This window comes from Monodelphis domestica, chromosome 7 (assembly GCF_027887165.1).
Source record: "Monodelphis domestica isolate mMonDom1 chromosome 7, mMonDom1.pri, whole genome shotgun sequence".
NCBI lineage: Eukaryota > Metazoa > Chordata > Mammalia > Didelphimorphia > Didelphidae > Monodelphis > Monodelphis domestica.
In genome coordinates, this window is record NC_077233.1 from 98911590 (window position 1) to 98934182 (window position 22593).

A 22593-nucleotide genomic window follows, 5' to 3' on the forward strand; every position below is an offset into this window, starting at 1 on the left:
TCTCTATTAAAAATTTGGATGCTATACCATTTGGTGCATACATGTTGATTAGTGATATTTCCTCATTGTCTATACTCCCTTTTAGCAGAATATATTTACCTTCCCTATCCCTTTTGATCAGGTCTATTTGTGCTTTGGCTTTGTCAGATATCATGATTGCAACTCCTGCCTTCTTTCTATCAGTTAAGGCCCCAAAGGTCTTACTCCAACCTTTAATTCTAACCTTGTGAGTGTCAACCCGTCTCATGTGTGTTTCTTGGAGACAACATATGGTAGGGTTTTGGGTTCTAATCCAATCTGCTATTTGTCTACATTTTATGGGTGAGTTCATCCCATTCACGTTCAAAGTTATGATTGTCATTTGTGGATTCGCTGGCATTTTAATATCTTCCCCTAGTTCTGACCTTTCTTCTTTAGCTTTCTCCTTTTGAACCAGTGATTTACTTTAGGTCAGTCCCCCTAGTCCCCTCCCTTGAGATGCTTCCCTTTCTAGCCCCTCCCTTTTTATGCTCCCTTCCCCTCCCCCCTCTCCTTCCCTCCCTTTTTGTACTCCCTCCCCCCTCCCCCTCCTTAATTTTCCTTTCTTTCTTGCACTAATGGATAAGATAGAATTCAGGATCCCACTGGATCTAGATTTTCTTCCCTCTCAGGTTTGATTTCACTGAGAGTAAGGTTTAAGTAATTCCACTTCACGCTCTCTTCCTCTCCTTCTCATATGAGAGTTCTTCCCTTCCCCTTCCCATGTGTATCTTTATATGGGAAAGATTATTCTATTGATCCCCCCCCCCATTTCTTGAAGTTAATCTTAGTATTATCGACGGTTCCCCCCTCCCTTTTCCTTTCTTTGCCCCCACTTTCCCCAAATCTTCTTAATGCCCCAATCTTTCCCTATGCAAGTTTCTTCTAACTACTCTTATGATGATACAATTTATGAGAGTTACTCAAAACATTTTCCCCACATATTAATATATATAATTTGATGTAAATGTAGTCCTTATAGAAGAGAGTTTGACTTAAAGAAAAAGATAAGATTTATCTCCTTTTCCCTTTCTTTCATACTTACCTTTTCATGTTTCTCTTGCTTTCTGTGCTTGGATATCGAACTTTCCACAGAGCTCTGGTCTTTTCTTAGCAAATGCTTGGAAATCTTCTATTTTGTTGAATGCCCATACTTTCCCCTGGAAGTATATAGTCAGTTTTGCTGGGTAGTTGATTCTTGGTTGGAGACCCAGCTCTCTTGCCTTTCTAAATATCGTGTTCCATGCTTTGCGGTCTCTTAGTGTGTTAGCCGCTAAGTCGTGTGTGATCCTTATGGGAGCCCCCTTATATCTGAAGCTCTTCTTCTTGGCTTCTTGTAGGATTTTCTCCTTTACTTGGAAGCTCTTGAATTTGGCAATTACATTCCTAGGGGTTGTCTTTTGGGGATTTAATATAGAAGGTGTTCTATGAATCCTTTCTATTTCTATTTTGCCCCCTTGCTCCAGAATGTGAGGGCAATTTTCTTTTATAATCTCCTGTAGAATAATATCGAGTTTATTGTTTATTTCTGGTTTTTCTGGGAGACCGATAATTTGGAGATTTTCTCTTCTCCCTCTGTTTTCCAGATCTGTGACCTTCTCAGTGAGATATTTTATGTTTTCTTCTAATTCATTAATTTTTTTGGGTTTGCTTTATTGATTCTTGCTGTTTTATCATCTCGCTTTCTTCGAGGTGCTTAATTCTGGTCGTTAGGGACTGGTTTTGCTTTTCAGCCTTGTCTGCCCTTCTATTGGATGCTTCGAGTTCTTTTTCCAATTGAGCATTCTTATCTGTCAGACAGCTGATCTCTTTCTCCCATTTTTCTTTCCAGGTTTCCATCTTTTGGATAAGTTCCAGTTTGAGATCTTCCAGAGCTTGTTGATAGTTTCCATTTTGGGAGGCGTGTTCTGAATTTTTTTGGATTTCCTCCTCATTCTCCTCTTTTCCTTGGGTACTTCCACCATAAAAGTTTTCAATAGTCACTTTTTCCCCTTTCTTCCTGGAGGCTTGATTTTGGGCCATGTGAGCCCTCCCTTTGGTGGTTTTATTCCCTTTTCCTTTTTGGTCTGGGATCTGGGTTATATGGGTGGTTTTTCTGTGAATTTAGGTTGCTTCAGACTAGTTCTTCCCAGCCTCCGAGGTTTCTTAGAGCGCTGGGTCCCTGATCACAGCCACACTGCCCAGGTATTCAGCTCCGCCCAGATAATCAACGCGTGGTCAGCCCCTGGTGTTTAGCTCTGCAGAGATGTTCAGCGTAGCCGCCCCAAGTACAGCTCCACTGAAGAGCTGGATTCTCCAGTAAAACCGCCCTGAGAGGTTTTTTCCTGGCAGTCCCCAGATCCCAAGGACCCTGGAGTTCCCCCCCCCCCCCAGACAGAGATGTTCCCCACTCACTCGCTGTCCCAGTGAGCACTCAGGTAGCTCACTCTGGTTTAGTGGGGGAGGTGGGGTGGGGGGAGGGAGGCTCAGTTCACTTTTTCTGTGCAAGCTTTTCCTCCTTATTATAGTGTGGAAATGTTCAAACCCCACGTACCTTCGCCTCTGTGGAGTACTGGGAGTACTGGGGTGTCCTTCTGTTCCTCCAAAGGTGATTTTTATGCACCTTTGATGTAGTCTATTTCGTTTGGTGCCAGGGAGAGGAAGCGTGTGGCGTCTAGATTGCAGCCATGATTACCCGGAAGTCCAAAATGCAAATTTTTTAAAAATTAACTGCTTCTTTTTGTTACCTCCTCTCAGAAATTCCAAATTAAAGTTCCAAGGAACAATTAAGCTCAAATTTTGAGATCTTTGGATAAAGTGCAAATGTACAATGTAGCCAAAAATGCTGGAGTCAGGATCACAAATGATATAGTAGTCACTACTAAATAGAAGAGAGCTAAGAAAAGACAATCAAAAATGAAAGAGTTTGTCATAACCAAGACAAACCTATGTAGAAAAACACAAAATTTGATTGAGGGGTGAAAGGGGTGGATGAACTTTTCAATGAGATTAAAATTTTTGAAACATTCTTTTAAATTTAAAGTTTTGATTTATATGTATTTATATAATCTACCACCCTGACTGATACACTGAATAAAAAAGAAAAATGATAAAATTCTAAACATGTACAGTTAATTCAAACAAATTTCCATATTGGCCATACTTGAAAATGTCTCATGCTTTAACATTTGAACAGAATTAGAAAATCTTTCAAAGTTGATTTTTTGCATCATAATCCCAAGAATTTTCCATAGTTCTGCTTACTACGATTTTCCTAGTTTCTCATCCATTTTTTCATTTCTTATAGAAAAAAATATTCTATTATGATCATATATCATAATTTGTTCATTTGAAAATTGATGGGAATTTGCTTAGTTTCTAATCCTTTGCTACTCCAAAAGAGTTGCTACAAAACATTTTTCTACTCATTGGTCCATTTTCTTTTTCTTTATCTCTTTGGAGAAATAAGTCTAATAGTGGAACTGAGAAGCAAAAGAATATGCAACTTTTTGGGTTTAGATTCAAATTATATACCAGAATGGCTGGACCAATTTGCAGTTCTACCAACAATGCATTATTGTGTCTTCCCAAATCCTCTCCAAGGTGGGGCAGAGCCAAGATGTAGGTTTAGTAGCAGCAAAAACTGAAATCGCTCGGATAATTCTTCTAAAACAATCTTTAAAAACAGGAGTAAAAAAACAACAATAGTAAGATGGAGGGGGCTCTCTGACTGTATACAACTTGAAACACAAACAGAGAGAATAGATTTTCACAGATTATAGTGTCAAGGTTCTGAGCCCAGGCACAGGAAAACTCTTGGATCCCAGGACCTAGGCTATGACCAAAACAGAGCACCCCAGACCTACCCCTTGAAGTCCCAGGTCCTGGCACCAGCCCTCCCTCACTGAGGCTTGGAAGTCTATAGTGCAGGGTCCTTTCAAGCCTGTGTTGTGGTGAATACCTAGCCCTGTGGCAAAATAGCTCACAGTGCCAAACCCTGCTAAGCCAGCAGCAGAGGAGTCAAAAATCAATAGCTTTCAGAAATCCCAGTCCACAGGCAAAAAAAGAACTCAAAAAAGGAATTTAAAAAAATCAAATTAAATAGGTCAAAGAAAATGGGGAAAATATATGAAAGTAATGCAAAAACCCCCACAAAAAAACACAACAACTTAAAAAGCAAAATGGATCAACTGGAAAAGAGGCACAAAATCCAATGAAGAAAAGAGTTTCTCAAAAAGTAGAATAGGACAAATGGAAAAGGAGGATTGAAAGGTCACAATAGAAATTCATTTTTTAAAAACCAGAACTGGGCAAACAAAAGTTAATGACTTCATCAGATATCAAGAAACAATAAAACAAAATCAGAAGAATATAGAAGAAAATATGAGAAAAAAAAACAGACTTGGAAAATAGGTTCAGGAAGTGACAATTTAAAAATTACTGGACTACTTGAAAGTCATGACCAAAAAAAAAAAAAAGCCTATATATCATATGACTAGAAATTATCAGAGCAGCTGAATGGCTCAGTGGATTGAGAGTCAGGCCTACAGACAGGAGGTCCTAGGTTCAAATATGGCCTCAGACACTTCCCAGTTGTGTGCCCGGGGGTGGGGCGGGGCTGTGGGAGGGGGGTGCGGAGTCAAGATGGTGGCTTAGCAAGCAGCAAAAGTTCAGACCTCGTGGAAGACCCTTACCAATACAGACTGAATGCTCCTAGGGCACCGAAATTCAAGCTGAACAACAGGACAGAAGCGGGGAACCCTCCTTCTGGACTCAAATCAAAAGGTACGCCCCCCCCAAAAGCCGGAATCCGAGAATACTCAGGGCTAAAGGGAAGGCAGAGCGAAGGTCCCAGGACCCCTCCCCCACAACCCAGAGGACTGAGCCCCCAGCAGCAGCTGGAACCTCTGAGCAGGCAAAGGTGCTGGTTTGCAGGATCTACCTTGGGAGCAGCGGGGTGCCTGGCTGTGGCTGGGTCCCTCCATCAGGCTCCAGTCTCACCGTTGCCTCGGGGCACATCCAGACCAATCCAGTTGAACATAATTCCATCAGAACCCCTCAGAGTTGAGGGAGGTGGGCAAAGGCACTTGCAGACAGCAGAGAAGCAGCTGGAGAGAACTGGAGAGAGCCTGGGTGGCCCAGCCTTCCAGGAGTCTTCAGAGCCTCAGAGCTTCATACCAGATACAGCCCGACCCAGTTGAACTCAATCCAATCAAAAGCCTCCAGGACAGGAAAGCTAACATTCCTCCCCTAGAGACTGTACCAAGAGATCTGACAAAGCTCCAAGAGGGGAGACTGACAGCCCCAAAACAAAATGAGAGGATCAAGAGCACAGCCAAATACGGGGAGCAAAGAAGGGGTAAACTCGAGCAAAGAAGAAAGAAATTACAATAGACAGCTTCTGCACAGGTAATGAGCAAAGAGTGAATGAAACAGAGGGGGAGGACCCAGCAAAGAAAAAAATCAGAAATCCCAGCGAATTGGATACAGGCTTTGGAAGAACTCAAAATGCAATTCAAAACACAATTAAGAGAGGCTGAAGACAATTGGGAAAAGAACTTAAAAACTAAGATAAGTCATCTGGAAACAGAAAATAGTGTCTTGAAAGCCAAAATCAACCAGCTGGAAAATGAGGCAAAGGAGATGAAAGATGAGGCAAAGAAGATGAAAGTTGAGGTGAAGAAGATAAAAGATGACCTCCAAAGAAAATCCAACCAAAAGGAAAAGGACGACCAAAAAACTAAGGATGAAATCCCGTCTTTAAGAACCAGAATACAACAACTTGAATCAAGGGACCTCACAAGGCAGCAAGATACTATAAAACAAAACCAAAAGAATGAAAAAATTGAGGAAAATATGAAGCATCTCATTCACAAAACAGAGGATTTAGAAAATCATTCAAGGAGAGACAATTTAAGAATTATTGGCCTACCAGAAGACCATGACAAAAGAAAAAGCCTGGACTTTATATTACAGGAAATTATTAAAGAAAATTGCCCCGAAATTCTTGAACAAGAGGGAAAAGTGGAGATTGATAGAATCCACAGATCACCTCCTGTACTTAATCCCCAGTTGTGTGACCCTGGTCACTTAACTAACCCCCATTGCTTAAGCCCTTACCACTCTTTTGCCTTGGAGTCAATACACAGTATTGAATCCAAGAAGGAAGGAAAGGGTTAAAAAAAAATTATCAAAGAAAACAGCCCTGATATTCTTGAACAAGAGGGCATAAAAGAATTGAAAAAAAATCCACAGATCATCTGCAATAAATCAACAAATGACAAGTCCCAGGAACATTATAGTCAAGTTGAAAAGCTCTCAGGTCAAGAAGAAAACACTGCAAGAAGCTAGAAAGAAGACAATTCAAATATCATGCAGCCCCAGTCATGATTACACAGCAACTAGAAACTTCCACATTGAAGGACCAGAAGGCAAGGAATACAATATTCCAGAGGGCAATGGAACTGAGTTTACAACTAAGAATCACCTACTGTGACAGATGCTGGCACTAGAGAAATAGTGCCAGACTGTAAAGTATTTGAAATTGATCACTGCAATGGGGGAGGGGCCCCAGGAGTGGAATCCTGAGGAGGAATAGACTCTGGCTGGGAGAATAGTGAAGGTCTCTCAGTCTTGAGAAGCCAAAGAGAAAAGGTGGTAAAAAGACTTTTTCCTGAGGGTTACCCATTTTTCCTGCTGGTGACTGGAAATCTTTCCCCCAACACTTCCCAATTGAAGGGACTTTCTGAAGAGAAACCTGAGCAGACTTTACCTCAGTTCCTGTTGCCCAGGGGTGAGTCAACCTGACTTTCTCTCAGGGGGCTCAGGCTGCCAAGGCCTGAGTTCCCCCCAAACTTGAGGAGGGACGAAAGGGGTTTAGATAGAGTCAGGGACCCCCTTTTCCCACTTTACTTTTCCCATTCTTCCCTGCCCTTTATTCCTTTAGTATTACCTGATTGACTTAACATTAAGTTATCTGTTCCCCAAGCTGAGTATGAGTGAACAGATCAAGGGGAGATCTTTAGGTCTCGAGTAGTAGTGGTGGTGGTGGGGGGATGACAAGAGGGACAAGATGGAATTGGTGAGAGCAGCTTTAGCTAAGGAGGGAAGGCAGAAAATCTTCAGACCCCCTCTCCTCTCTCTGAGCCAACCCTAAATAGCTATCTCCACTGTACCCCACTTTGTGGAAGGGGGTTCTCCTCTCTTTTCCCCTCTCCATACCAGAAGTCCAAGCTTCCCTCAAAGTGCAAGCTTCCCTCTTTTATCTTTTTTTAAGACACTACTCATCAAAACTGACTATATTCTTTTGGGGGAAATTATGGAGATTTAATAAAATAGAAAATTTCCAAGCATTCCTGAAGAAAAGACTAGACTTAATTAGAAAATCTTTTGTCCAAATACAAAATTCAAGAGAAGCATGAAAAAGGTAAATAACAGAAAGAATTTAAGGTCTTCAATAAGATCAACTTGTTACCTTTCTAATTTTAACAGGATTATATTTGTTAGTGCAAAACATTTTTAATATTACGTAATCAAAACTGCCCTTTTATATTTATGAACATCTCTAGTGTTTAAAGTCTTCTCCTTTCCCCAGATCTAAAAGGCGTTAAAAAAAATCTGTTACATTAAAGTTCTCAAATATTCCCCTTTCTTCCTCTCCATTCCTCACTACTACTTTTGTGATTTGGCCCCCTCCCCCCCCCCCCCCCCAGAAAAGTATATGTGAAACTATGTCAGTTCTTTCTCTGGAGGTAGACAATGACAGATAATTCATCAAACAACAATATTTATGTTGCTTTATTACTCTTCATATTTCAATCTTTATAAATTCATGCAAGTCTTTCTATGGGTTTTTTTTAACTCAAACCTTCCATCTTAGAATCAATACTATATATTGGTTCTATAAGGATATTAGAAATTAAATCTTGTTATATATTCTTATATTAGTTTTAGATGGCTTAAGAAAGAATTGGAGTTTCAAAGAGTTGTGACAGTGTCAGTTTCAAGTCAAATGGTTTTTCTGTGACAGTTTCTCTCTGGGTGTGGCAGTTGGTCTCTGGCAGTTGACAAAGTTAGAGACTCAATGAGGACTTGGATGAGATGACATCTTTTCAGACTCTCACTCTCAGAGCTTGGAGGAGGTAACTTCTCCCTCTCCCCCCCATCCTCTCTCTCACTGTCTGAGGTAGAAGGAAAGGAGAAAACGACCTGAAGGAGCTAAGCGTTTTCCTTTCCCAATTTAGGAAACACTAGTGACTATCAATTCCTGTTTTTATAGATTTTTTTAACTCTGAGACGACCAAAGAAGGACCTGGTCTTTGGTTTAGACTCTGAACCTGCTCAGAGTCCTAACTTGGTTCTTGTTGAGACTCAGCCAGCTAGCCTTTGTTATTTTTATAACTTGGAGACAAAGTTAAGAATTATGAGGACAATAGTGTTAATTTATCTTGAATAGTAAAAATTTGGGCTAGTCAGATCAGGAAGGATCAGAGTAGCCTGTGGAGAAGAGTTCCTTGCATAACCAGGGAGTTTTATTTGGGTGGAGTTAAGAATCCCCTAAAGAGTTAGAATTTCTTTTTATCCTTATATTTTAAATGAATATTTTATTTTTTATTAGAGTCTCTTTAAAATTCTTGTGCCCGGCCCTGAAGAAGTTCACTTATGAGCTTCACTTCACTGATATAAACTGAAGATACTTTGTAATGTGGAAGAGGCATGAAGGAAGAGAGAATTTCATGCATGCAAGACAGAGAGTAAAGGACCTCACATGTCAATCAAGAAAGAATGTTCCAAATATAATGTTCCCAGGAAAGTCAGTTGGAGAGTCAAGCCAGGCTGAAGAGGGAAGAAGCTGAGAACAGGTCCCCTGTTAGCTTCTGTCCTAGGCTGAAGGCTCTTGGCTTTGGAGAGGGGAGGCAAGAATGTTTTCTGTGGCTGATGGTGGTAGTTGAACCAGAAGAACGGATTGTATATTTGAGATTTAAGTTTGAAGGAAGAAGAAAGAAGATTAAACAGTTGTCTTCCATCTCCCTGACAGACTTTGTGTCACAGTTGTGACAAGACTGACATTTCCCAAAATCCTTCTAACCCTCCTTATAGACTAGGGACAACCCTATCCCTCTCACTTCATCCTACCTCAGTCCTCCATCCTGTTGTTCCCAATAAATGCCCTTACTTGAGAAAGGAAGAGACAAGAGTGTTTCCTCATAAACCTCAGAGTCCACTCAGGGGAGAGGGGTGAAGCCAAAGACTTCAGAAGAGGATGGTGAAGGAATTGAAGGAGGAGGAGGGTAGGACAAATATTAATCAATTAGCCATCAGTAGTGATCAATAGGCAACCCCAGAATATCTCTCTCTAATAGTATCTCTCAGAAATATCTCTATCTCCATTTACAACTAGGCACCCTGAGATTTCCCTACTATCCCTCTAGCAATAGCCAGAGTATCCCAATTATTACAACCAGAAATATATCCACAGATTATATTTCTAATACAGTAAGCAGAGTATCTAAATCAGTTTATAATCAATAATCAATTCACTGCTCTATTAGTTTTACAGTCTGTTCCAAGGCAGAAGAGTGATTAAGGTCTGGCAATGGGGGTTAAGTGACTTGGCCAGGGTTGCAGAGCTAAAAAGTGTCTGAGTATAGATTTGAACCTAGGACCTCCCATCTCTACACCTGACACTCAATCCTCCCCAGTTGCCCCCTGCTCTTTCCATGTTTTTAAAAAAAATAATTGCTTAGCCCATAGTAGTCAATCAAAAGCCACAACTTCTTTAGTCATTCCCCAAATGATGGGTATTCCTTCAGTTTCTAGTTCTTTTCGAACCACAAAGGAAGTTGCTACAAATATTTTAAAACATATAGGTGCTTTTCCCTTTTCCCCGATCACCTTGGAAAATAGATCTAATAGCTTTGCAGTTTTATGACTCTTTGAGCATAATTCCAGATTGCTTTCCAAAATAGTTGGATCAATTCAAAGTTCTACCACAGTGTATCAATGTCCTGATTTTTCCGTATCTCCTCCAATATTTGTCATTTTCCTCTTCTGTTATTTTAACCAATCTCATAAGTGTGAGTTGATAGCTCACAATTTTTAAAATGTGCATTTCTTTAATAAAGATTTAGAGCATTTTTAATATGGCCACACATGGCCTTGATTTCTCCATCATCTAAAAACTGTATGTTTATATCCTTTGACCATTATAATTTGGTAGATGGCTTATATTCTTATAATCTTCACATTCTCTAATATTTGAGAACTGAGAAACTATCTATATAACCCCTTGCCCCCGTTTTTTTTCTGCTTTCTTTCTAATCTTGGCTATATAAGCTTTATTTGTACAAAATGTTTTTAATTTAATGTAATGATACATTTTTACTTCTCAATGCTTTATTCTCTTGCTAATTCATTAATTCTTCTCCCATTCATGAATCTGATAAGTAATATATCCCATATGCTTCTAATTTGCTTATAATATATCTTTATGTCTATAATAATCTTTATGTCTGGTTCATATATCCATTTTGACCTTATATTTGGAAAATGGTTTAAGAAATATTGGTCCACACCTAGTTCTATGGCAGAAGATTGATATAGGCTAGTCAAAGGGAGTTAAATGACTAAGCCAGGGTCACAAAGCTAAAAAGTATCTGAGGTCAAAGTTGAACCCAGGACCTCCAATCATTTTATTATTTCAATTATATGTAGAAACAATTTTTTCAACAATTGCTTTCTGATCTTTTGCAATTCAAATTCTCTACCTCCTTTCTTCCCCTCCCCCAAGACAGTAAAAAATCTGATCTAAGTAATTACAGTATTGTCTGTCATACAATACAAATTTCCCTGTTATGAAAGAAGACATATACTGTACACATAAGAAAAAATTCACGAAGGAAATAAGGCAAGAAATGGCATGGTTTGCTCTGCATTCATACTTTTGACCCTTCTTTGCCTGTCAATAATACTTTTCATCATGAGTGTTTTGGGATTGTCTTGGGTTCTTGCATATTCTTTCACAATTGATCATTATACAATATTTCCATTACTGTATACAATCTGGTTCTACTCACTTAACTTTACACCAGTTTCAAGTCTTTCTAAGTTTTTCTTAAATCACCCCATTTGTTGTTTTTCATGGCACAATAGTATTCTGTTACAGTGATCCCTCACCTATCACGGGAGTTATGTTCCAGAGATTCCCGTGATAGGTAAAAATCCATGAAGTAGAGGAGTTATATTTATTTTATTATTTATATATATGTTTTAAGGCTTTATAAACCCATCTCCTATAAACCTTTTCCACACTCTAACCCTTTCCACACTCTCATAAACACTGAGCCAATCAGAGTCTGGGATACAGAACACAGAACTGTGGTTGGCCGCCTTTCATTCCAGCCAATACTGTGTCATGTACAATCTCACATTGGCAAAGCTGTGCAAGCAGTAGTGGCATACTGCATTTCCATTGTGTACAGTATAGTATTCTTCTGTAAAATCCCACAACATAGTGAAAAGTCTGCATCACAAAATTATATATATATATAAAACCCACAAGACCGTGAAGCCATGATAAGTGAACGACAATATAGAGAGAGACAACTGTATAATCATATATACCACAACTTGTTGAACTGTTCCCCAATTGACGGATATTTTTCAGTTTCTAATTTTTTTTTTTTTGCTGCCACAGAGAGAGCTATATAAGTATTTTTGTAAATGAAGGTCTTTCCCCCTTCTTTTATTCCCAGTACAGACCTACCAATTTCTGGGTCAAATGGTATTGCACAGTTTTATTAACCTTTTGGGTATAGCTTCCAAATGTTCTACATAATTGGTTATATCAGTTTACATCTTCAACAATGTATTAGCATTTCAATTTTCCCACATCTTTTGCAGTATTTATTTTCCTTTTTTGTCACTCCTAAGACAACATGAGAGGTCTGAGGTGACATCTCAGTTTAGTTTTAATTTGCATTTCTCTAATTAATTGAGATTTGACCATTTTGAATTGGGGGATGACTTGTCTTCTTATAAATTTGGGTCAGTTCTCTATATATTTAAGAAATGAGGCCTTTGTCAGAGATACTTGCTATTACTGCCCCTCCCCCTTATTTGGTTCCCTATTACTCTTAGTTACATTGCTTTTGTTGGTATTAGACCTTTTTAAATTTAATGTAAGAAAAATTATTGAAGGTAATTTTCCTCATTTTATAATTTATGATGCAACCTTTTATCTTTGTCCTATAATGTGTGGCTTATGTGAAGTGTGTAACTGGTATTAGTCTGTGTCTAAATTCTGCCAAACTAATTGTCCAGTTTTTCTATCAATTTTTGTCAAAAAAAAAAAAAAAGAATCTTTTTCTGAATCGTGAGTTCTTTGGATTTATCAAACTATGCTTCAATGATTGCTAGCTTTTGTATGTTATATACCCATCTTACTGCACTGACATTTTTTTTTTGAGCAATACACAACTGTTCAATGATTACTGCTTTATAGTATAGATGGATTTTTTTTGTTATTATTACTCTTGAGATTCTTGATTTTTTTGTTTCTCAATATAATATTTAGCCCATTTACATGTTATTTCATTTGATTCTCAAAATCCTTTTGTGATAGCTGCTCTAATCCCAATTTTATGAGGAAAACTGGGACTAGGAAAGGTTAAATGACTTGTCCAAGGTCACAGACCTAATTAAGTTTCTGAGGCAGGATCTAAAATTGGTCTTCCTAAGTCCAAATTCAGTACTCTTAACCATTATATCACTTAAATGCCATATGAATTGCATTTTTTCAAACTCTATAAAATACCTTTGGTAGTTTGATATAGCACTGGATAAGCAAATTAATTTAGCCAGTGTCATTTATTTTAGCTCAATTTACTCAAGAACAAGTAATGTTTCTCCAATTATTTATGTGTCACTATTTCTGCCAAGTTAGAGTTGTAGTCATCTATTTCCTATGTGTATTTATACTTCTGTAGTTCCCATGAACAGATTTCTCTTTCTACCTCTTCTGCTGGATTTTATTAGTAGCATGCATTAATGCTAATGATTTATGTGGGTTTGTTTTACAACATGCAACTTGTTGATTTGATTTTGAAATGATTTTTTGGTTGTTTATTTTTTTTGATGGTTGTGACTAAGTAAATCACAATATTTACAAAAAGTATTAATTTTGTTCCCTCTTTACCTAAACTTTTTTTCATATTGAAATATTCCTGAAGAAAAAGCCAGAAATGAGTAGAAATTGCAAAAGGGAAAGAAACACAGAAAAGTGAATAAATGTAATCACCAGGAAGGGATTATGTGATAAATTGTTTACATACTAATGGACGAGAAGAAATAATATCCTATAAAAATTCTAATAATTTTGAAGTGACTTTGAGAAAGTCAAATAAGCCACATAAAAGACCTGGGATTGAATTCATTTTGTTTTGACAGTCATGGGGAAAACTGGCATGGAATGAACCTTAGACACATTTGAAGAGGACAAAAGAAGGTTGAATGCATAAATGTACATATTTATACATAAAGATTATTTTTTTAAAACCCTTACCTTCATTTTGGAATCATTACTATGTATTGGTTTCAAGGCAGAAGAGTGGTAAGGGCTAGGCAATGAGGGTCAAGTGACATGCCTAGGGTCACAGAGTTAGGAAGTGTCTGAGTCCAGACTTGAACCCAGTATCTCCCATCTCTGGGCCTGGCTCCCAATCCACTGAGTAATCACCCCCCACACAGTATTTTGTAAAAAATAAAGAGTAAATAAAAATAATAAATTAAATAAAAGTAAAGAGTATTTTGTAAAAATCCATGAAATGATAGGGAAATGCACAGGCACAGGGAATTAGGAGGGTAAAATAAATGAGGAGGTATTCATAAAGAAAATAAAGGATGGCTTCAGAGAAACCTGGGAAGACATCTGAAGATATATGTAAAATGCTGTAGTGTGAAGTAAGCAGAAATAGAAAAGTAAAAACATTATGAAGAAAAAATAATTTTAGAAATATTTAAGAACTCTAATTAAATGCAATGCCCAAACTAAATTCCAAAAAATCTGAAAATGTAGTATACTTTTTAGTCTGGGAACAGACAAGTTGATGGATACAAGATGTAGTAAGACCTGGCCAATGTTGCAATTTGTTATAAGGCCTTTATTTTTATTTTTTTCCCAAAGAGGGGTTGGGGTATGGAAACAGTAAAGAGCAATAGGGAGGAGGTAGCAAAACAATAAAGAAGGAAAAACAAAAGAGAAAAAAGTCAATTTTTTTTTTATGCAGAAAAGTCAGAAACAATAATACCCAAGTAAGAAAGTTTTGAAAGTTAGAAAATGAATGCATTATATTTTAAAATAAAAATCAAAGCAAGAGCTAATATGGCAGCAAAAAGACAGGGAGTCATCTGAGGTCTCCCAAAGTCACCTTTTAATTTTAAAATAATGGTTCCAAATGAAATCTTGAATGGAAGAACCCATAAAAGGAAGGGCTGAAACAATTTTCTATTCCAAGATGACACAGAAAGTCAGAAGCAAAGTCTTCCCCAGAAGGTAAAAGTAGAACAGAATTCAATGCATGTATTGAGGAGCAAGCTAATAGCAGGCCTTGAGCACAGCTGAATCATCACCATCATCAGTAGTAGTAGTAGTAGTAGCAGCAGCAGCAGCAGCTTCTGGAACCCTCAACATCCAGATAGCAAGGGGGTCAGACAACTGTCAGATGAAGATGACAGGATTCTTTTGCTGGCACTAGAATCAAGACTCAGTTGCACTGCCTATATCCACATATGGATTGCAGTCCTAAGTCACAGTCCCAGGGTGAGAAGGAGCAATAGAATACCACAGGTTGCTATTGCAGCAGAGCAGGGGTTTATAGATCCCATTGTGGTAAAGACTGCTTGTGGTAAATCATGAACCAGAGCACAGGCAAGGAGAATCACAAACACCTATCTTTACATTTTATCACCTTGGAAGAAATGTAAACTTAAAGAGTCCTCCAGAACCAGTGCTGAAAACAGCTGCACAAAAAACTTGAAGGATGGGACATTGCCCCTTCCATTCCAGGAGCAGAATCCAATATTAACATGAAGTTGAGAAATAGGCTAGAAATGAGCAAACAATGCAAAGTAACTCAACCATAAAAAGTTACTTCAGTGACAGGAAGATAAAAACAAACTCAGAAGACAAAGCCAAAACTGTTACATCCAAAGCTTCAAAGAAAAATATTAATTGATCTCAGGCCCAAAAATTCTTCTTGGAAGAGCTCAAAAAAGATTTTAAAAATCAAATTGGGAAGAAGGAAAATCTAATTGTTAAGATGAAATGTCAGGCAGGTAGGTAGGAAGTGGGTAAGAACATTAGACCTGAAGACAGAAGATCAAAATTAAAAAATTTCCTGAGACACTTATTAGATTTATGCCACTGGACAAATCACTTAATCTCTTCTCAGCCTCAGTTTCTCCATCTACAAAATGAGGATAACAATAGCACCTACCTTATGAATTTTTTGAGGATCCAATAAGATAATATCTGTGTAGCACTTTGCAAATCTTTAAGTGCTTTGCAAGTTAGCTAATATAATAATAATAATGATAATTCACCCAAAATACTAGTCCAGACTGCCACAAGTACACTATGCTTGGAATAATTAACTTCTTTTTATACTTTAGATTTCACTTTCTTTGGGGATATCTGGCTAACACTTAAAATGGATTACTCAATATAAATATAATATGAAGTATATCGTTAATTTCAAATGCATTAATATCAATGCCTTCTAAAATACTATGAGACTGATATATTCATATGAAATCATATACCACAGAGAAGCAAGAGGTCAAAAGGCTCTAAACAAGCATTCGTAGTAAAATGGAAGTGGGGGAGGGGGTTCCTCAATCTTTGAACAGGTTATATACTCCTATATAAGGAATGATTCAGTCTTAAGGTTCTGTACATACCATAGTGCCCTAAGACCTAGCATGAAACTTTATCTTTGGTAAAGGCTAAATAAATATTAGTGAAACAAAAAGAGTAGAATAAAAGTGACTTCACCTTCAAATCTAAAATAAAATATGCATTATGACTCAAGAAGAACTGAAACCAAAAGGCTTATCCAATGAATAGGACATGGAATCTTCTCTTTCCACAGTAATATAAAGTAAGAAAAAAAAATCTCAGGATTACTATTGCCTTAGCAATACAACTTCCTTGGTGTAAAACTAATCAATATAACATACTGGAAAATTAAGCCTGTGATTTGGGCATTTACACAGAATTTTTCTAGAACATAGCACCTTGGCTTGATATAATGGAAGTTTTCAGCCTGACCTGTATTTTTTTTGACGACCTGTACTGTTTATTTATAGAAACCAAATAAGGTTTAACTTTTTTTTTTGCCAAGTTTCATTTTCTAAATCTCAGAGAAATTAGTAAAGTATAAATTATCACCAGAGAATGTTAAGGGAATAAAGATAATGTTTAAAGAGCTCCTCCATTAATTCCTTATCTTGCTTTATATAAATTTCCATCCCACGATCAACTATTTAAAAATATCTATTCTCTTTTTGAAGATGAAGAAAATCTCTGATTGTAAAAAGATAATTTCTTCCCTTGTAACTAACCTGTTTATCCACATTAGGAAGTTCAAGAGAATGACTACATGGAGCAGAATCAAGTCTCCAATTCTCCTTGGAGTTTTCCACCTTCAAGGAACCAGTCATTTTGCACTGCTGTTTTAATAAATCTTCAGGTTGTTGGGCTTCACCAAGAACAACTGGACCCTGGGAAAGAGAGTTATCACAGATTTTCAGAATAAACTAAAGTTTACAAAATAACGGGATAAATAGCCACAGAAGAAAACACCATCAAGTCACATTTATGGAACATTTAATTTTTAAGTCTCTCTCACAAATGGGAAATTCCATTGGTCAATTTATCACTCAGTCTGCTATTTAGATAGAAGTTTTTTCAAATGTACAAGAAAGTGATTTTCAAATATATGAAACCAGAAAAATAAAACTTAATAAATTATCATTCAAAAGAGGGAAAAAAGCAAGCCAGACATATATATATATATATATTTTTTTGGATGCTACTATCTGGTTTTCTCCTTCTAGAGTTACTCAGAGGGCTTACACACATATGCCTATCTTTCAAAATTATTTGAAGACCAAATGCAAATTAAATAATTTTGATTACATTAAATTAAAAAGTTTTTGTACAAACAAAACCAATGCAATTAAAATTGAAGGGAAGTAAAAAATTGGGAAAAAATATTTATAACTAAAACCTCTGACAAAGGTCTAATCACTCAAATTTATAAGGCACTAAATCAATTGTACAAAAAAGCAAGCCATTCCCCAGTTGATAAATGGGCAAGGGACATGAATAGGCAATTTTCATATAAAGAAATCAAAACTATTAATAAGCACACGAAAAATGTTCTAAATATTTCATAATCAGAGAAATGCAAATCAAAACAACTCTGAGGTATCACCTCAGTCCTAGGAGATTGGCTAATATGACAGGAAAGGAGAGTAATGAATTTTGGAGGGGATGTAGCAAAATTGGGACATTAATGCATTGCTGGTGGAGTTGTGAATTGATTCAACCATTCAGGAATGCAATTTGAAACTATGCTCAAAGGGAGCTAAAAGACTGCTTGCTCTGCCCTTTGATCCAGCCACACCACTACTGGGTTTGTACACCAAAGAGATAATAAAGAAAAAGACTTGTACAAGAATATTCATAGCCGAGTTTTTTGTGGTGGAAAAAAACTGGAAAATTAGGGGATGCCCTCCAATTCGGGAATGGCTGAACAAATTGTGGTATCTACTGGTGATAGAATACTATTGTGCTCAAAGGAATAATAAAATGGAGGAATTCCATGTGGATTGGAATGACCTCCAGGAATTGATGCAGAGTGAAAGGAGCAGAACCAGAACACTGTACACAGAGACGGATACACTGTGGTAAAATCAAATGTAATGGACTTCTCTACTAGTAGCAATGCAATGACCCAGAACAATTTGGAGGGACATATGAGAAAGAATGCTATCCATATCTAGAGGAAGAACTGTGGGAAAAGAAACACAGAAGAAAAACAACCGCTTTGTCACATTGGTTGATGGGGCTGTGACTGGGAAAGTAGACTCTAAACGATCACCCTGGTGCAAATAATAATATGGAAATGGGTCTTGATCAATGACACATGTTAAACCCAGTGGAATTGTGTGTCAGATACAGGAAGGGGGTGGGTAGAGGGGAGGGAAACAACATGAGTCTTGTAACCATGGAAAAATATTCTAAACCATTTAAATTTTAAAAAATTATTTGAAGACCAACAAGACTGTCCTTTCCATGAGACCTACCACCTCAACTTTTTTAATTTCATGAAATGAGTTTTGAGTCTTGCCATCATAGTTGCCCAAAATATGCTCTTAAAATGTGGCACCAACAATGGAATACTCCAGATACCTGCCATTAGCCCTATTAATTCCTCTTTTCTGCATATTATGTTTCTTAATTTTTAACCAATCAAAATATATTTTTCATTATACAAGTATCTCAGCATGTAAAAAATATATTTTGTATAAAAAAAGACCTTTGATTTTTTTTCAATCTAAATGTAAGACTGCATATAATAAATTTCTTGTTAGTTGTGAATCGGACTGTAATCAAGAAGTTTATTCATTCCAGAGTGTGAAGGTGTTCTTAAATCTTGATCCTGCCACCCTTTAATTATCTTTACCAGTTTTGTGTCAGTTAAAAAAATTTTAAAGGTACTTTAAAGGCAAATTTTTAAAAAGGTAACTGAACAAGACAAAGGAAAGGATAGACCTCTTAGAGACTTTCCAGGGCAAGGGCCCTTTACAATCCCACAGATATCCAAAGTTAACAGTTTGTCTATCATAATTCAAGAATATTGAATCAGATACTAATTCCACCTGAAAAAATTTTATAATTTCTATCCTATCTTATCTTATTCGTCTGACTCCATTGCCTACTCATTGGTACTTGGGCCCTTATTTGTTCTGACATTTTTTTTTACTAGTTTTCTCTAATTCTGCATTGAAATCTACTCTAACAGCATCATCAGAAGTTATTTGACTTCAGAAATCATTTTAGAATGGGACATTCATAAGTGGTTTCCCACCAAGTCCTCTTGCTGTTCAGTTTCTCCCTCCTGAAGAAAACTATCCTATAGCTGTGCCTATATAATGTTCATATATTCTCAGTTTTTATAATTTGTTATTGATGAAGCTTCAATAACTTTATTAAAAAAGGAATACTATAGTGACATGGGAACCATCATAATAGAAATTCTATCTTAGCAGAACATTAATTCCAGAATAACTTGTGATTGTAAAGATATAATTATATAAAATATATATTACTATTTTACACACATAAAGTTAATTTACTTTTAAAGTAAAAGGAATGATACCAACCTACTACAATGTTGCCCAAAGGGTTCTGCAAAAATAGGAAAATGAAGCAACTACAGGTATTCCGAGTCTCTCCTCTTAAAAAACCATAAACATTATAAATGAATTTTGTTGTTTGCTCCTTTATTAATTATGAAACCTCATCAATGACCTCTTATAAGATTAATTATGAAACCTCATCAATGACCTCTTATAAGAAGCCAAATAAAGAGACAGGACAATTTAAAACTTCTCTTCTTTCCATTATGGTACATGCTTATGAAAAAAGGTTCTTTTAATTTTGGATGTAATTTTATTTTATTTTACTTTTTTACATTTAATGATCATTGTTTCCTCTAGGCAACTAGGTGCTTCATTAGTTAGAATGCTGGATCTGGAGTCAGAAGACCAGAGTTCAAATTTTGTATCAGAAACTTACTAGCTATGTAATCCAAGACAAGTTCATTAAGTTTGGTTTGCCTCAGGTTTCACATTTATAAAATGGGAATAACAATAACACCTACCTCCCAGGGTTACTGTGAGGAAGGAATGAGATAAGTGTAAAGAGTTTAGCACAGTTCTTAGAATATAAAAGGTACTATATAAATGTTAGTTATTATTATTGGTATCATTATCTCCTTCCCCCAGGAAAAGTAAAAAGAAAAAAATTTCTTCACACAAATTTTCTGGAAACAAAGGCAAAAGAAATCTTGATACTGGCCTTGTCTAAAAAATGTTAAATCTGATTCTTAATCTTTAATACCTCTCTGTCATGGGAAGTGAGTATCAATAGTTGAAGTTAGTCACAGTATTGATCAGAATTTTTAAGTCTTTTCAGTCACTTTATGATTATAATTTTATTTTATATCTTACAATATACTATAATATTAAAATTTTAATATGATTGTTAGCATATAAACTGTTCTCCTGGTTCTGTTCATTTCATTTTTAATCTGTTCATTTGAGTTTTCCAAGTTTCTCTGAAACTCTCAATTTCTTGCAATACATTAGGATTTCCTTAATCCACATGCCATAATTTGTTGAGTCATTCTCTTAATTAATGGGTTTTACAGTTTTCTTTTGCTTTCTATTTCTCTGCCAACTCAAAAAGTGGTGGCAGAAATATTTTTGTACTTGTAGGACGTTCTCTTTGATTTCTTTAGGGTCTCAGCTATTAATAATTGGCTTAGAGTACATATAGATTAATAACTTCCAGGTAACATAGTTCCAAATTGCTTTCCAGAATAGCTGGACCACGGGCAGCTAGATGTTACAGTGGACAAAATAGCTAGATCAACTCACAGTTTTATTACTAGTGCATTCACATGTTTTATTTCCTGTACCTATAATTGTAATTTTTTTTATCATTTTGCCCACCTGATGTGTATGAAATATCAGTTGCGCAAATTTGAATTTCTTAATGATTTGGATCATTTTTACATGGGTCTTGATAGTTTAGATTTCTTCCTCTGCATAGTGCCTATTAATATTTTTAGAATACTTATTAAATGGGGAATGGTTCCTAGAAAATTCTTAGTGCTGAGTTTTTGGCTCTTCTACAAGGCAGGTTGGAGACAAGGCTTAGGCTGGCCCTTTGGTAATATTGTATAAAAGGCTCTGTTCCCAGCACAAAGCCTGAGGGTTAAATAGCTCCATACTTCCTCCTAAGCCAGGCCAGCAGAATCAAGCATTGTTATTTTTTAGGGTTGTGACTTCCCCTATCAGATGCTCTCATGGTCAGTCAGATGTTTAGCACACAAATCTTGTGCTTTTCTTTTTAAATCAAACAGGTTATAAATGAATTTGAGGTTATTCTAGCTACTTTGTTTCTTTGTGCTTTACTGGCAAATCAAGGAATAGTTAAAAATGCAACTCAATAATTGGCTGGCAAATAAGTAGAGTGAATCCTGTTTTCCTGTTTAACAAGATTGTTATTAATAAAGAGTTAGTCTCAGTTATTGAGTGCCTCAACTGTAAAACACTGGTGGGTACTGAGATATGAGGTAAACAAAAAAGAAAGACAAAACCTGTGTCCTAAATTGGAGAGGCTCACAGGCACTCTCTCATTCTCTCTCATACAAATTTGACCTCTTTTGTGCCTGGTAACAGGTAGTTTTTAGATTCACACCTATGCCCTCAACCTCCAATGAGATACAGACTCCTGGAAGTCAAGCCTGTTTCCATTATAGTAAAGAGAATGAAAAATGAAAAAAAGATCCCTGAAAAGGAGGATAAATGTGCACACACAAACAAAAGCATCTGCTGAACTGGGAGGCAGGGAGAGAAAGATGGCCACACCAAAGTTGGAAGAAAATCACTAGAAAAGTTTAGAAAACTCCATCTATTGCCAGAATCTTGTTGTAAAAGTTCCACAAAACCTGCAAGGTCAACAAAATAACCAATGATTACAGCATATAACTTGGTGACTTTAATAACTATGATCACTTAGTGATTTTTTTGAGCAGAGAAATTATCAATTAATGAGTTATAGCTATGAATTTGAAGTTCAACCCTGGGCTTTGTTATAACTGAAACATCAAGACTGGTATAAAGAAATAAAATATCATAAAACTTTAGTAGGTAAGAGAAATCTTGAAAGTATTTGGAAGACTATGATTAATAAATTTGCAGGATAAAGAGTAGTTGTAAAGATGTTAAAAAGCAAAATTTTCCAGAAGTCTCTATTCAAATTATCATTTAAAATGCATTACCATTATTGCTGCAAACATAAGACAGTAAGGAGAAAAATATCTTTTTTTATTAAAATCAACTCAATTGTCACTTTCTATAGTCAGGAAAGGTAGGAGCAATCTTTCACTAAAATACCACAACACTTAAAACATTATAGATACAAGCTAAGATAGCTGCCTAAAGAGGAGATAGACAACTCAATTCTCCACTACCTAACCTTTAGCAAAAATCTGAAAGTGACACCAGAATTAATTTCAGGAAATCCAATGAAAAATTACACTAAAGCAAATCCTTACATACATGTTGTTTTTTAAAAAGTTAATTGGTCTTATTTGATTTTTTTTATGTTACAAAAATTGGTCTCTGATTATATTTGAGATCTAGTGCCAAAGCTAAGGAAGGCTTCTGGTCCCAATTTGTTGAACAATCGCCATGTTCTACTTAATAAACTGATATGCTAAGAAATTTGAATCTTCGTTT

General features: G+C 36.4%; 1 protein-coding gene across 5 annotated transcripts in view; it reads right to left on the bottom strand.

Moving 5' to 3' along the window:
* Window positions 1-22593, bottom strand: part of LOC103092583 (KAT8 regulatory NSL complex subunit 1-like) — a 160311-nt gene that overhangs the window by 65871 nt on the left and 71847 nt on the right. For 4 of the 5 annotated variants that reach the window (XM_056805256.1, XM_056805255.1, XM_007499706.2 and 1 more), the window contains one exon: window positions 16618-16776. The exons of the other annotated variant lie outside the window; for it this stretch is intronic. In XM_056805256.1, the coding sequence (XP_056661234.1) occupies window positions 16618-16776 (159 nt within the window). The remainder of the gene's footprint in view (window positions 1-16617; window positions 16777-22593) is intronic. 5 annotated transcript variants of the gene reach the window in all.